The 12,440-nt window shown below is 50.7% G+C and overlaps 1 protein-coding gene across 1 annotated transcript; it reads right to left on the bottom strand.

The window, feature by feature from the left end:
- Nucleotides 1-713: 713 nt before the first annotated feature.
- On the bottom strand, nt 714-8,120 carry TLR4 (toll like receptor 4). The gene is made up of 3 exons (XM_005301387.5): nt 7,874-8,120; nt 6,444-6,610; nt 714-3,107 (listed from the first exon to the last, which is right to left on the bottom strand). The coding sequence occupies exons 1-3, from the start codon at nt 7,976-7,978 to the stop codon at nt 857-859; spliced, it is 2,523 nt and encodes an 840-aa protein (XP_005301444.2). The 5' UTR covers nt 7,979-8,120; the 3' UTR covers nt 714-856.
- Nucleotides 8,121-12,440: the final 4,320 nt, after the last annotated feature.

The following is a 12,440-nucleotide window of genomic DNA, read 5'->3' as shown; positions in this document are numbered from 1 at the left end:
CTGAACAAAGGGCCTAGAGCAGGGGAGGGCAAACTACGGCCTGGGGGCTGCATCCGGCCCTTCAGATGTTTGAATCCAGCCCTCGAGCTCCTGCCGGAGAGCAGGGTCGGGGGCTTGCTCCACGAGGCTCCCAGAAGCAGCAGCACATCCCCCCTCTAGTTCCTATGCGTAGGGGCAGCCAGGGGTCTCCACACGCTGCCCCTGCCCCAAGCACCACCCCCGCAGCTCCCATTGGCCAGCAAACTGGGTGAATGGGAGCAGCAGGGGCGGCGCCTGCGGACGAGGCAGCACGCAGAGCTGCCTGGCCGCGCCTCCGCGTAGGAACCAAAGGGGGGACATGCTGCTGCTTCCAGGAGTTGCTTGAGTTAAGTGCCGCCCGGAGCCTGCACCCCTGACCCTCTCCCGTGCCCCAACCCCTTCCCCATCCCTGATCCTCCTCTCGCCCTCTGAACCCCTCCGTCCCACCCTCCTGCACCCCAGAGCTCACCTCCACACCCGCACTCCTGCCCCAGCCCAGAGCCCCTTCCTGCACCCTGAACTCATTTCTGGCACCACCCCAGAACCCACATCCTCCAGCCAGAGCCCTCACCCCCAGCCACACCCCAACCCCCAATTTCATGGGCATTCATGGCCCACCATACAATTTCCATACCCAGATGTGGCCCTTGGGCCAAAACGTTTGTCCACCCCTGGCCTAGGGTTTCGCTGGTTCCCCACTCTCGTACTTCAGGAGAATTAAATTCCTCCAGCTCCAAAGGAAACAACTCCTGGAGACCCAGCTCCTCAATCCCAGCTTTCAGTCAGGGCCAGGCAGAGAGAGCAAGGAACGGGGACGCACCATCATCGTTGGTTCCCATTAGTTTCCCCCCCTTCCTGGTTCTGTTTTGCCATCTAGCAAGGCCGTTCTCAGCTGCCTCCAGAAGAGGTGCCTGCTTATTTCCCTGTCCTTCCACTCGAGGTAGGTGTTCCTCTTCAGGTAGCGGGACAGCCCCAGCTTACGCCTCAGCAGCACCTTATCCACTTCCTCCAGGACAATCAGGATGATGCCAGCTCTGCCCTCCATGAACTGCCAGGACTGGGCGATCTCAAACTCAAAGCTGCACCACTTGCTCTCCATGAAGTGGTTGGAGATGACGGCGATGACTTTCCTGCTGCTCAGGAAGCCTTCGTGGATGATGTTGGAGGCGATGGGCACCCCTGGCGTGAAGTCCCGGTAGTGGAGGCAGAGGTGGAAGGGGGGCACTCCCCGCTCCAAGGTCTCAACCAGCTCCTTTCTCACCCACTCAATGTCCTTGCTGGAGTGGATGACAAAGGCGTCGTAGGTGTCGCCCCTGTCCGCGTACCGCCTGCACCCGCTGAGCAGCACCAGCCCGTAGTACAGGTTGAAGTAGTATTTGTAAATGAGGAACAAGAACACAGCTCCGGCGAGGGCCGTGCCCACATAGACGGCCACCAGAACGGCACTGAGTTGGCAGGAGGAGAGGTCAAAGTTCAGCACACTCGCATTCTTCAGATGCTCAGGGCTGATGCAGACCATCAGCTCGGTGCTCCGGAGAAGCTCCCCGTGCTCCTGGGCCCACTTCAGGAAACTCAGGTGGTTGCAGGAGCAGACGAACAGGTTGTAAGAGAGGTCCAGGTGGACCAAGCTGCTCGGCAGGCTCTCCTGAGCGTTTTCTGTCAAGACAGTCAGCTGGTTGCTGCTAAAGTCCAGGACAGTGAGGGCCTGGAGAGGCTTGTAGGCTGGGTGGTCAAAAGTCAGCAACTTGTTGTGACTGATGTTTAGCGTCTGCAATTTACCAAGGGAAGAAAATGTGCTCAGAGACACCTGTATCACTTTACAGCTGGAAACATCCAGGGTGAGCAGCTGGGTCAGGTTCTTGAAGCTGTCGCCCAGGTTGTTGTCCTTAAAGGAGTTGCCGGCCATCTTGAGCACTTGCAGGGACGCTAAGCCACAGAACACATACTGGGACTCGACGTGAGTGTTGGTGTAGGAAATATCAAGGTAGATGAGTTTCCCAAGGGAGATGAAGACAGGGACAGTGCCAAGATTATCCAGCTTTGAGTGCTGAAAGTCCAGAGATACCAGCTCATGGAGCGGCAAGCCTTCGGATACGCTGATTATGGAGTTGAAGCTCAAGTTCAAGTGCTTCAACTTTGGAGTCCCACCCAGGTGAAAGGAGCAGCATTTGATGAAGCTGAGCCGGTTCTCACTCAGATCCAGGATCTCCAGGTTATCCAGATCCACAAATTTCTGCTGGAAGCCAGTGAGGTATTTGCTCTTGGTGATCCGAAGCAGTCTCAGCTCTTTGAAGGAGGACAGCTTCAGGGCAGGCACCTCACTGAACTTGCAGGTCTTGCATTCCAGCTGGTGTATTCTGGAGGCAGTCGGGACTGCTGACACCTGGTCGAGGTAGAGATCCACCAGCCGAACAGTGGAGGTGTTGACCAGGCAGTCGAAGAGAGTGTCTGTGCCATTATTAAACCTCTTGAAGCAAATGAACACAAACTCCTGCAGCTGCACCAGACACAGTCCATCCAGGAGCCCATTACTGAAGTCCTCCACTCTCTGAATGTTCCTGAACTCTCCAAGCACTAGTCTGTGGACCTGTAAGCCAGCAAGGCCTTGGATGCAAGCCTTCATAACATTGGTGTTCTCAAAACAAGCCCTCAGAGACAGCTCATGAAGATGAATCCCCTCAAAGGAGCCTGGCTGAATATATTTTATATCATTGCTAGACAGCACTAATGTTAGGTTGAGCCCCTTCTCTCCTTGCAAAACATCCAGGTCTCCTATGGAGATAGATGAGATCTTGTTCGATTGAAGGCTCAGGAATCGGAGAAACGTCAGGTTGGAGAAATATTTGGGGAGCTTCAAAGAGTCTACATTGTTCGTGGCCACATTCAGCTCCTGCAGAGTATGTAAATGTCCAATGGGCAGGTCAGCTAGCGAGGATATGTTGTCTTCCACAGCTACCAGCTTCTGCAGGGATGTCAAACTATAGAAGGCTTTTGGTCCCAGGTGCCAGAGGGGATTTGCAGTCAGAATCAAGGTGAGCAAGTTAGGAAGATCCTCAAAAGCATAGTCTTCAATTGTCTGGATGTGACATCTGTTACGCAAGAAAAGAGAACAATATACATGAAGCATTATCACTTCTGTCACATGCACATGGGTACTGCGTTACTGCGCTGGGTGCAGACGCCGTGTCATTATGCCAGGTGCAGGAGCATTACCAAGCTAGGCAGCTTTGCAGACACAACCTTATCAAACCCAGGGCAATATTATCACACCAGATCTATGTGTGAACACAACATTATCGCCCAGAGATGCAGACCTGCCCAACCAGGCAGAAAGAAATCAGCTTAGCAGAAAGGAAATGAATGCTGACACAGAGAAGACGTCTCTCACATCTCTTCTGCCCTGCCTAAATCTGGAATTAAATTTGAAAGCAAGGGATTTACAGAGCTGTCTACGGTGAGGCAGAGTGCAGGCTTCCTTTACCGCCTCTCAGTCCTAATCAAAAGCACCCATTGACATTCCAGGGTTTCATCACCACCAAAAGGCTTTAAAACAGAGGCTGAGCTTCTACAAGGCACCTAGGCGATCTGGGTACTTCATTCCATTTCATTTTCATGGGAGCTTGACTCACTTTCCTCAGGCAGCTCTGACAATCTCAACCTTCGTTTCTGGAAGGAAAGGAAACCTTAAACTCAGAAGAGTGCCGCAGAGTTACCAACAAGCCATGGGAAGACCCTAAATCTACATCATGGTGCGGAATGTTGTATGTGGCTGGATCTGCTTGGGGCAGTCTGCAGGATTTGAACCCAGAACCTTCAGTGCTAAAAGCATGATCCTCTATCACTTAAACGAACAGACTAAAAACACCACAGCGGGAAGCCGTAGCAGACTCATAAACCTCTTACGTGATTCAGGCATGAAATGTGGAAAATAACCCACATACTCCTAGTATGGGTTACATGCGAACCTCCCCTAGGGAACCTCACCCTGAATGTCTAAGGTCTAGTGGGGTTCAAACCCCATGTTGGATACCCATTCTACAATAATAATACTATCTTGCTCTCCTATAGTGTTTTACATCCATAGATCTATCTCAAAGCACTTTACAAAGGAGGACAGTATCATTACCTCCATTTTACAGATGGGGAAACTGAGGCACAAAGCGGTGACATGACTTGCCTTTGGTCTCCCAGCAGGCCAGTGGCAAAGCTGGAAATAGAACCCTGATCTCGTCTAATGCTCCATCCACTAGGCAACACTGCCTAAAGGAAACTTTCCCTAGAACAACTTGGAACACAGCTTCAGCTCCTAACATCCGGAGAGGAAGGAAAGGCCGACTGCTCCTCTAGGCAATGAGAGTTAGTGAGGGATTCGCGTGCAGGGATACAGCGTTCTACCCTGAACCTCAAAACCTTCATGCTGCGGCTCGGTCTATACTTAAAATGCTCCTGCGCTCCAGTGTAGACACTCACTACAAACGGGAGGGGTTTTCCTGTCGCTGTAGTTCATACGCCTCACCGGGTGGCAGTAGCTATGGACTGGTCTACATTGGACTGACCCAGCTACGTCACTCAGGGGTGGGAACCATCCACCCCCGAGCGCCGTAGTTCAGCTGACCTCAGACAGCGGTAGGTCGATGGAAGAATTCTCCCGTTGACATAGCTACCGCCTCTTGGGGAAGTGGATTAATTACGCCGACGGGAGAACCCCTCCCATTGGCACAGACAGTGTCTACACTTGAACTGCTGCATTGACGCGCCTGTGCTGCAGGCGAGCTCAAGAGGAGAGAAGCCCTGGGCTGATGGAAGAATTTTTCCGTTGACCTACCCCGGGGGTCAGCTGGCATTTCTGTTTCGCAGAGGGGTGGATTTTCCACTCCCCTGAGAGACGTAGCAATGCCCAGGTATGTTATCAGCGTAGATCAGCCCTGAAACAACTCATTGGGCTGGAGGGAGACGGGCACAGGAACAATTTTTTGTAGTGGGAGTGCTGAGAGCCATTGAACCAAACTGTAAACCCTATTTAAACCCCCCAGCACCCCTAGTTCCAGCACCTGTGGACAGGCCCCGTAAGCAGCTATCTGAACTTAAAAGGGAATATCCTCGACAAGCACAGCAGCATTCAGCAATTGCTCAGCCCCGGTGTCGGATTTCTCTTATGCTCAGAGCGGAGTTAATCCCAGAACCGGTATCATAGAATCATAGAATATCAGGGTTGGAAGGGACCTCAAGAGGTCATCTAGTCCAACCCCCTGCTCAAAGCAGGACCAATTCCCAACTAAATCATCCCAGCCAGGGCTTTGTCAAGCCGGGCATTAAAAACCTCCAAGGAAGGAGACTCCACCACCTCCCTAGGGAACGCATTCCAGTGCTTCACCACCCTCCCTCATGTGAGGCCAAAGGCAGCACTTAAAACTACAGCTCAGATCTCATGTGAGCCTCTAGCGGGTGTAGGGTCTGAAATGGGCCATCGGAGCTGGAGAGAATTCCATCATCAGCGGAGATGTGCCAGTAAGTACATGGTCTTAATTACCGCGCAAGCTCTGTGGGGTGGGGAGCTTTTCTTGTGATGTGTCTGGAGAGTGCCACAGGTACCAATGCCTTTATGTAAATAATAGAAATCATTATTATTATTAATATAATTCACCACTCCCACTGAATCTTTAAAGTGCAGTTCAGCTCTGTAGGAGTGGTGTCACTGGGTCTCCACATTTACTGTCTCTAGGTGATCTCCAGGCTCAAACATGCCCTATTTACCACTAAAAAGATGCCTATTTCTTCACCTGCAGCCCACCAAACGCCACATGAAACTTGCACTGGGTACTATCTATCTTGTGCACAACATAATGCAGGTTGTGTAAGACAAATATGGGCTTCACTTACTTCTGTGACACCCCATCGCCTCCAGATTATGTCCTCAGTGACGCCCGTGCAACTGCTTTACTGCCCATGTGCTGTCAAAACAAGGGGTCGCTGACTGGAACTCAGGAAACAACTCTGCTGCTGATGCACGAGAAGAAATGGACTCCAGCCCATTGTCTCTTAGCGGAGTTGTCTCTGACAGTCTAACAGAAGTAGTAAAGCAGAACGCACCCAGGGAGCAGATCCTTTTAGTAAGAAGGTGCTACCCTCTGCACAATCAACTTTTCAGAGCTTCTGCCTGGGCACACACCAGTGAAATGAAGTGCAGGAGCTGCACCTTAGAACAGCATCATTGTGATAGCACTGGGCATGAGCCTCAATTATGGTGCAGGATTAGAACTCTTTTTAGCCAGAACCACCCTTTGAGCCACACAGACACAAGAGCAAAAATAACAGTGCCTTTCCCTATGTCAGTGCACTGGTGAGTCGGAAACAGGATCAATCAATGTGAATCAAAAGCCCTGTCTGCATCCAGTAGGACAACATCAATGTGAAAGGTTCCATACCTAGTGAGGTCCAGAAACCTCAGTGCAGGAACTGCTGAGAAATAATTTGAGGTCAGTGACTCCAGTGGGTTGAAACTCAGATCCAAGTTCTGGGTGGAAGGTGGGATTTCATCTGGAACTCCAGAGAGGTTCAACTCCATGCATCTGTAAGTTATGTTGGTGGTCTCCTGCAATATTCACAGAGCCAATCCACAGATCAACATCTAGATTCCACAAAGTGCCGGAAAGTTAAACCATCAGAAAGCTATAGCTTGCAGGCTAAATATCTCTGTAACAGACAGATCCTCTGGGCCGCACTGAGCAACCGGAAGCAACATCATGTACAGTCCAAGCATCTGCATCTATTCTTGTAATAGCATTTCTGCTTCCCAAACCAATAACCAATATAACTGCAAGTGTAACCAGGTGCAAGTCCTCTGAATTGTGCCTATTTATATCAGAGGCAAATCTGGACCAGAGCTTTTAAAGACCAGATTCTATGTGACGTTGGTAATACACCAGGGAACAGATATACTCTCAGACAGTAATAATCCTAAATCAGCATTAAACTTAATTCTTACAGAATATTTAACTTTATTTCTTATAAAGCTCGTTTATTTATAACGGTGATGTCTGGAAACAACGAACTCAGCATCAAATTGCTGACCAGTGGCTGCAAAAACAACTCTGCGACATATTACAGTAACAGCCTAAAATATCACAGCTTGCAGTAGTAATACCACAGGGTCTGAGGTCTGGTCTGCACTGCAGAGTTAGGTCAACCCAAGACAGCTTATGTCAACCTAACTATGGAAGTGTTCACCCTTAAATTTCACTCCCACCAGCACACCTGCACTGCTACGCCGACTTAATAACTCCACTTCTGCGAGCAGCGTCAAATCAAGGTTGATGTAGTTGGGTCGACGCAGCATCAGGGTAGACACCGCGTTGCTTATGTCGACTGTTACTGGCTTTCAGCAGCCCTTCCACAACGCCCCACGCTGACTGTACAATCGATACAAGTGCTCCTGGTGAGGACTCGCACCGCCGACACAGGGAATAAAGAGCAAACACGCACAAGCAATGTAATTACTACAGCAGCTGTATGCTGATGTAAGTTAGGTCGACTTAATTTTGTAGCGTAGGCATGGCCTGAGTCTATTGCTGTAGGAGAATGGGATCCATTGGCTTCTCCTGGGGTTAATAACTGCACCTTAGCAATACCAAGCAAAGGGAAACAAAGCTACAATAGGTCAAAGCCACTTTTTCTGTGCTGGGAGCTGGTTTCCATGGTGGCGTATGCTTTCTGCAAAGCTGCGGAATACTGCTGGCAAAAGACAATACACCCCACAGGAAGATGAGCACCCAGCACATCAGAGACACACATTTCACAGGCTAGGGAAAGCTGCTCTTGAGAAACAAAAGGATTTGGTTATTTAGAGATCACGTACCTCCACACAGGGGTTGAGGCTGCTGGCCATTAACTGCGACAGGAAAAGCGTGGCCAAAGACTGCACAAAACAGGTTGAAAAAGAGAGAGCTTCTCTCCCGAACATCTTCAGGAGGTGACCATGCGGTGGAAAGAACCATACGTGAAAATGAAAGATTCTAGCAGGACTCTCACCGGACCACCAGTGCCCAGAACCTGTTCCCAATGACAAAGGGAGGATGGGGAAGTGAAACTGAAAACAAGTCGGCTCTGAGACGTGCTCTGAGAACAACACTCTTCCGTTCAGTTGCTTGTAAAGAAGAGGAAGTCACAGGAAAACATGACCTCATGGGCAAGAAGCCCAGAGGCGCCTGGGTCCTGTCAGAGCAATCATTTGATGCCTCGTCTTAACATGGAGTAAAAAGGGAACCCCACCCCTTTGGAACTCATCTTTCCTGGGAGAGAAAAGGCATCCATCCCACACACTAATACATCTGAATGCACTAGGTGCATCCGGTGTTGGCACTGGGTTTACGCTCACAACCTCTGCCTGCCCGCCGTACCATACAGACTACAGGAGTGGGGGAGATTATACCGGCCATACACAATGCTCCCAACTCAAGCAGAGCAGAGGTCTGCCAGAAATGAGTATGAGGGTGCCAGGCATGTACAGGGAGCAAAACACGCTGGGTGGGACTGGGAAGTGACCCAGTCGTAAGGGAACTGCTGGTGTGGATTTGCACATGGGAGCTTTCACCTGGCTGGGATGGTGCTGAGGGCACAAAGCATTGGGCTCATCCTTTGTTAAACACTGCTGCTTGTTCAGATGGATCTACAGCTGTTGGCCAAGTTGTGGGCTCTTCATCTCATGCTTTCTGCCCCCAGGATGTTAGATGTCCTTCCTCCTTCTTCCATTCCCCCAATCCTGGACAGCCCTACAGATGTGATTTGTACCAGGATAGAGCAGCTCTGGCCATGCCAGCATTAAGACATTGCCTTCTCGGATGCTGATTCTTGGGAAGAGTCGAAAGTCAGGCCTGGCAGTGCTGGGTTCAGACCATTTCCTCCTATCCTGATATACATATACCCTGTCCGAGGACTTCACTGACAGATTTCAAAGCATTTTGCAAATATTAACTAAAGGTTTTTCTACCCGGAGACATCCAGAAACATTAATCCGAATTAACTAAAGGTGTGAATTTGAAGTGAATTAGTTAAACCGCATTAAACCCCATTAAAAAAATTAACTAAAACAAATTAAGGCCACATTAATTCTGAATGAGGTTGTTCACACGGGGGTTTAATGCGGTTTAACTAATCCACTTCAAATTCACAGTTTAGGTCAATTTCCTGGAGGCCCCCATGTAGATGAGTCAAAATGATCACAAGCCCCCTGTGAAACAGAGAAGTGTCATTATCCCCACTTTTGCTGAGGGCTTGTCTACACTCCAAATGCTATACAACTGCTGTATTGGCATGGATAGACTGTCCGAGCCCCCAAGACAAGACACAGCTTATCCCAGCAAAAGGAATTTTTTTGCCAGCATAGTTAAACTACTCCCCCGAACAACATAAATGATGTTTTCAGCAGCATTCCGTTGTCACCAGGACGTTTGCCGGTATAGCTATCACAGTTGGGTATGTGCGATTTTTTCCCCACACTCTTGGCTGTCACAGCTATGCTGGCAAAACTTTGTAGTCTAGATCAAAGAGCGGGAGGGATAGTTCAGTGGTTTGAGCATTGGCCTGCTAAACCCAGGATTGTGAGCTCTATCCTTGAGGGGGCCATTTAGGGATCAGGGGCAAAAATCTGTCTGGGGATTGGCCCTGCTTTGAGCAGGGGGTTGGACTAGGTGACCTCCTGAGGTCCCTTCCAGCTCTGATATTCTATGGTCAAGGCTCAGAGGTTATGCGACTTACTCAGAACATCAATGGCAGAGCTAGGAACAGAACCCAGGAGCCCTCGCTGAGCATTGCGTGTGCTAACTACTAGCCCACACTCTTCCAGATCCTGCATTGTCTATCAATGGTAAGGCCTTTTCCTCCTTGAGAACACTTATCACCTCACAGGTTTCAGAGTAGCAGCCGTGTTAGTCTGTATCCGCAAAAAGAACAGGAGTACTTGTGGCACCTTAGAGACTAACAAATTTATTAGTTTGCATCCGAAGAAGTGGGCTGTAGTCCATGAAAGCTTATGCTCTAATAAATTTGTTAGTCTCTAAGGTGCCACAAGTTCTCCTGTTCTTATCACCTCACCTATCCTTAGGGTCTGAGAAGAGAATGAACAATCCTGCCACTTGGAGGCCAAACGCGGCAGCGCTCCTTGTGACAGAAGTGATGCAGCAACACGTCCCTTTGAGATCATTTAGTCGTGTGTTTCAGGGTGTTCCTTCAAACTGAGCCATCACACTGCTCTTTAATTGCATTATCCCAGAATGCCAGGGGAGGGCTCACGCACAGGTCCTTATTATTATTAATCATGTTTATGCCTAAGGACCAACCGAGCACAGGACCCCGCTGTGTTAGGCGTTGTACCGTGTAGCAGACCGGGCCAGTCCTAAAGAGCTTGCAATCTAAATAGCCAGGGTACACACAAGGCGGAGGAAGGGGGCTAACACACAAGCAGAGGGAACAAGGACATGGCTTTGATTTGTGTGTGTGTCGTTTGAATTGGAAGGGGATCAGAAGAGCAAAGGGACATGGCGGGGAAGGGGAACGAGAGGAGAAGGGAGAAAGAGGGGCAGGTGTGGAATGAAGCTGAGGGGAACGGATGGTGCGGGAGGGAGAGGATTGGAGCAAAGAGCCAGTCAGCACAGACCAGAGCAAGTTCCGTTCAAACTCGAGAACGTGATCTGAATGGTCAAAGGTCTCTGCCTTGGCTGCTTCTGCAGGTGCTCTGACCGGCTGGAACGTCTGCCTGACCGCTCGCTGCAGTTCTTCCCCACAGCGAGGGCCGAGTGGGAGGGAAGGCACCACCTGGGTCACTGTGGCCTGGGGGGGGGGGAAAGAGGGGTCTCCCCTGTATGGTTCTGGTCTATTATGGCAGTGTTGGGGGGCTGGGTGTCCCGGCAACGCCCCAGAGCAGCAGACCATGCTGTGTCTGTTTCTGCAGTGCTCAGTTGTGGAGGTGGGCGGCTCTACAGAGGATGCGGAGATGGGTCAGATTCATTATTACTACTATGATATTATATATTCAGCCCTACACCGGCACTCGGGCTAGCGCAGGGAGAGGGGAGGCTGCTCGCGCCTTCTCTATGCCTCTGCTGCTGGTGACCACGTTTCAGGGGTGAATTTCTTCCCTAGGGTCTGATCCAGAGCCCATGGAAATCAGTGGAAATATTCTCATTGACTTCCATGGGCTTTGAATCTGGCCTCTAGCGAGGAACACTACAAGGGATTTGACCTGTGACCTTCTGATACGAACGCAGTAGCGCTAAGTTAGAGGAGAAGCTTCCCACGTCGGATGTATTTGCCCTATTCTTGGCCTCCAACAATGACAATCACACGTTTTCCTGGGTTCTACCCTCTCCCTGACAGTGGGAACTCCCCAGCTATGGCAGGAATTCCTCGCTCATCCCGGGCTACGTTTCATAGGGAGGTTACCTCCCTAGTGCTGTTTATTCAAATAAAGCCCTTCTGTCGTTTACCCCGTCTCCACTGTGCAATAAACCACGTACAAGCAGAGAGTTATAAGCCACGGGGGAGTGGCCTGTGGACAGAGCCACTGCGGGCATGCCGCTTCATTGGGTAGAGGGGGAGCACAGGAGCATGGTGGAAGAAGTTGTTGCCCAGGGAAGAGGACGTACTGAGATCGCATCTCGAATAAAGGCGAGATGAACTCTTGTTCTGCACCCTTGCCTTTGTTTCTGTGGGGCCCTCGCAGCGAGCCAAACCTGGAGCCACTGCTTAAACCGATCAAAATAAAACACATCCCGTCATTTGCTGACGGATCCCCACCTCCCCTGCTCCAGCGCTGGCAGATTGACTCAGCTCTGCCGGCGTGCATTGGAGGAGTCCGAATCCTCCGCTTAGCAATTCTTGGCCTGTTCCATCTGCCTACCAGCGACTTCTTCCCCAAACCCAGCTTAGCAGCAAACCTCTCAGGCTCCTCCCCCTCACCCCCGACACAGGGCACCTTCCCCCCTTTTGGTTTCGTTTTGAATCGCCCTGACTCACCGGGGTGACACATTTCAGTTCAATGTATACGGGGTAGACTTGGCTTGCCGGGGAGTAGAACCGAAAAGAAGAAAGCTAACGCTGCACAAAGTGAGATGCAGAGACATGCCGGGGGGGAGATGGAGCAGGGTCAAAGCCAAGAAAGTTACCAAGGCAAAAAGGAGCGTAGATAGCCGCACAGAGAGCGCTGCACATGAGGTGCAGGGAGGGGACGGAGGAGGCTAAGGCTTCGTCTACCGGTTATATAGCTGTACCCAAATCAAAGTGTCCATGCCGGCGGATACTGGGATCACTGTATCAGTTTAAACTCACCCCTTAGGACAGGTTACACCAAGAAACCTTCCCCACATAGGCAAGGCCTTCTAGTGAGGCCGGGACGGGGGGCTGGAGAAAGCTGAGCGAGCAGGGTGTGG

The sequence above is a fragment of the Chrysemys picta genome, chromosome 18 (assembly GCF_011386835.1).
Source record: "Chrysemys picta bellii isolate R12L10 chromosome 18, ASM1138683v2, whole genome shotgun sequence".
NCBI lineage: Eukaryota > Metazoa > Chordata > Testudines > Emydidae > Chrysemys > Chrysemys picta.
This window is presented reverse-complemented; position numbering and strand designations above follow the sequence as displayed.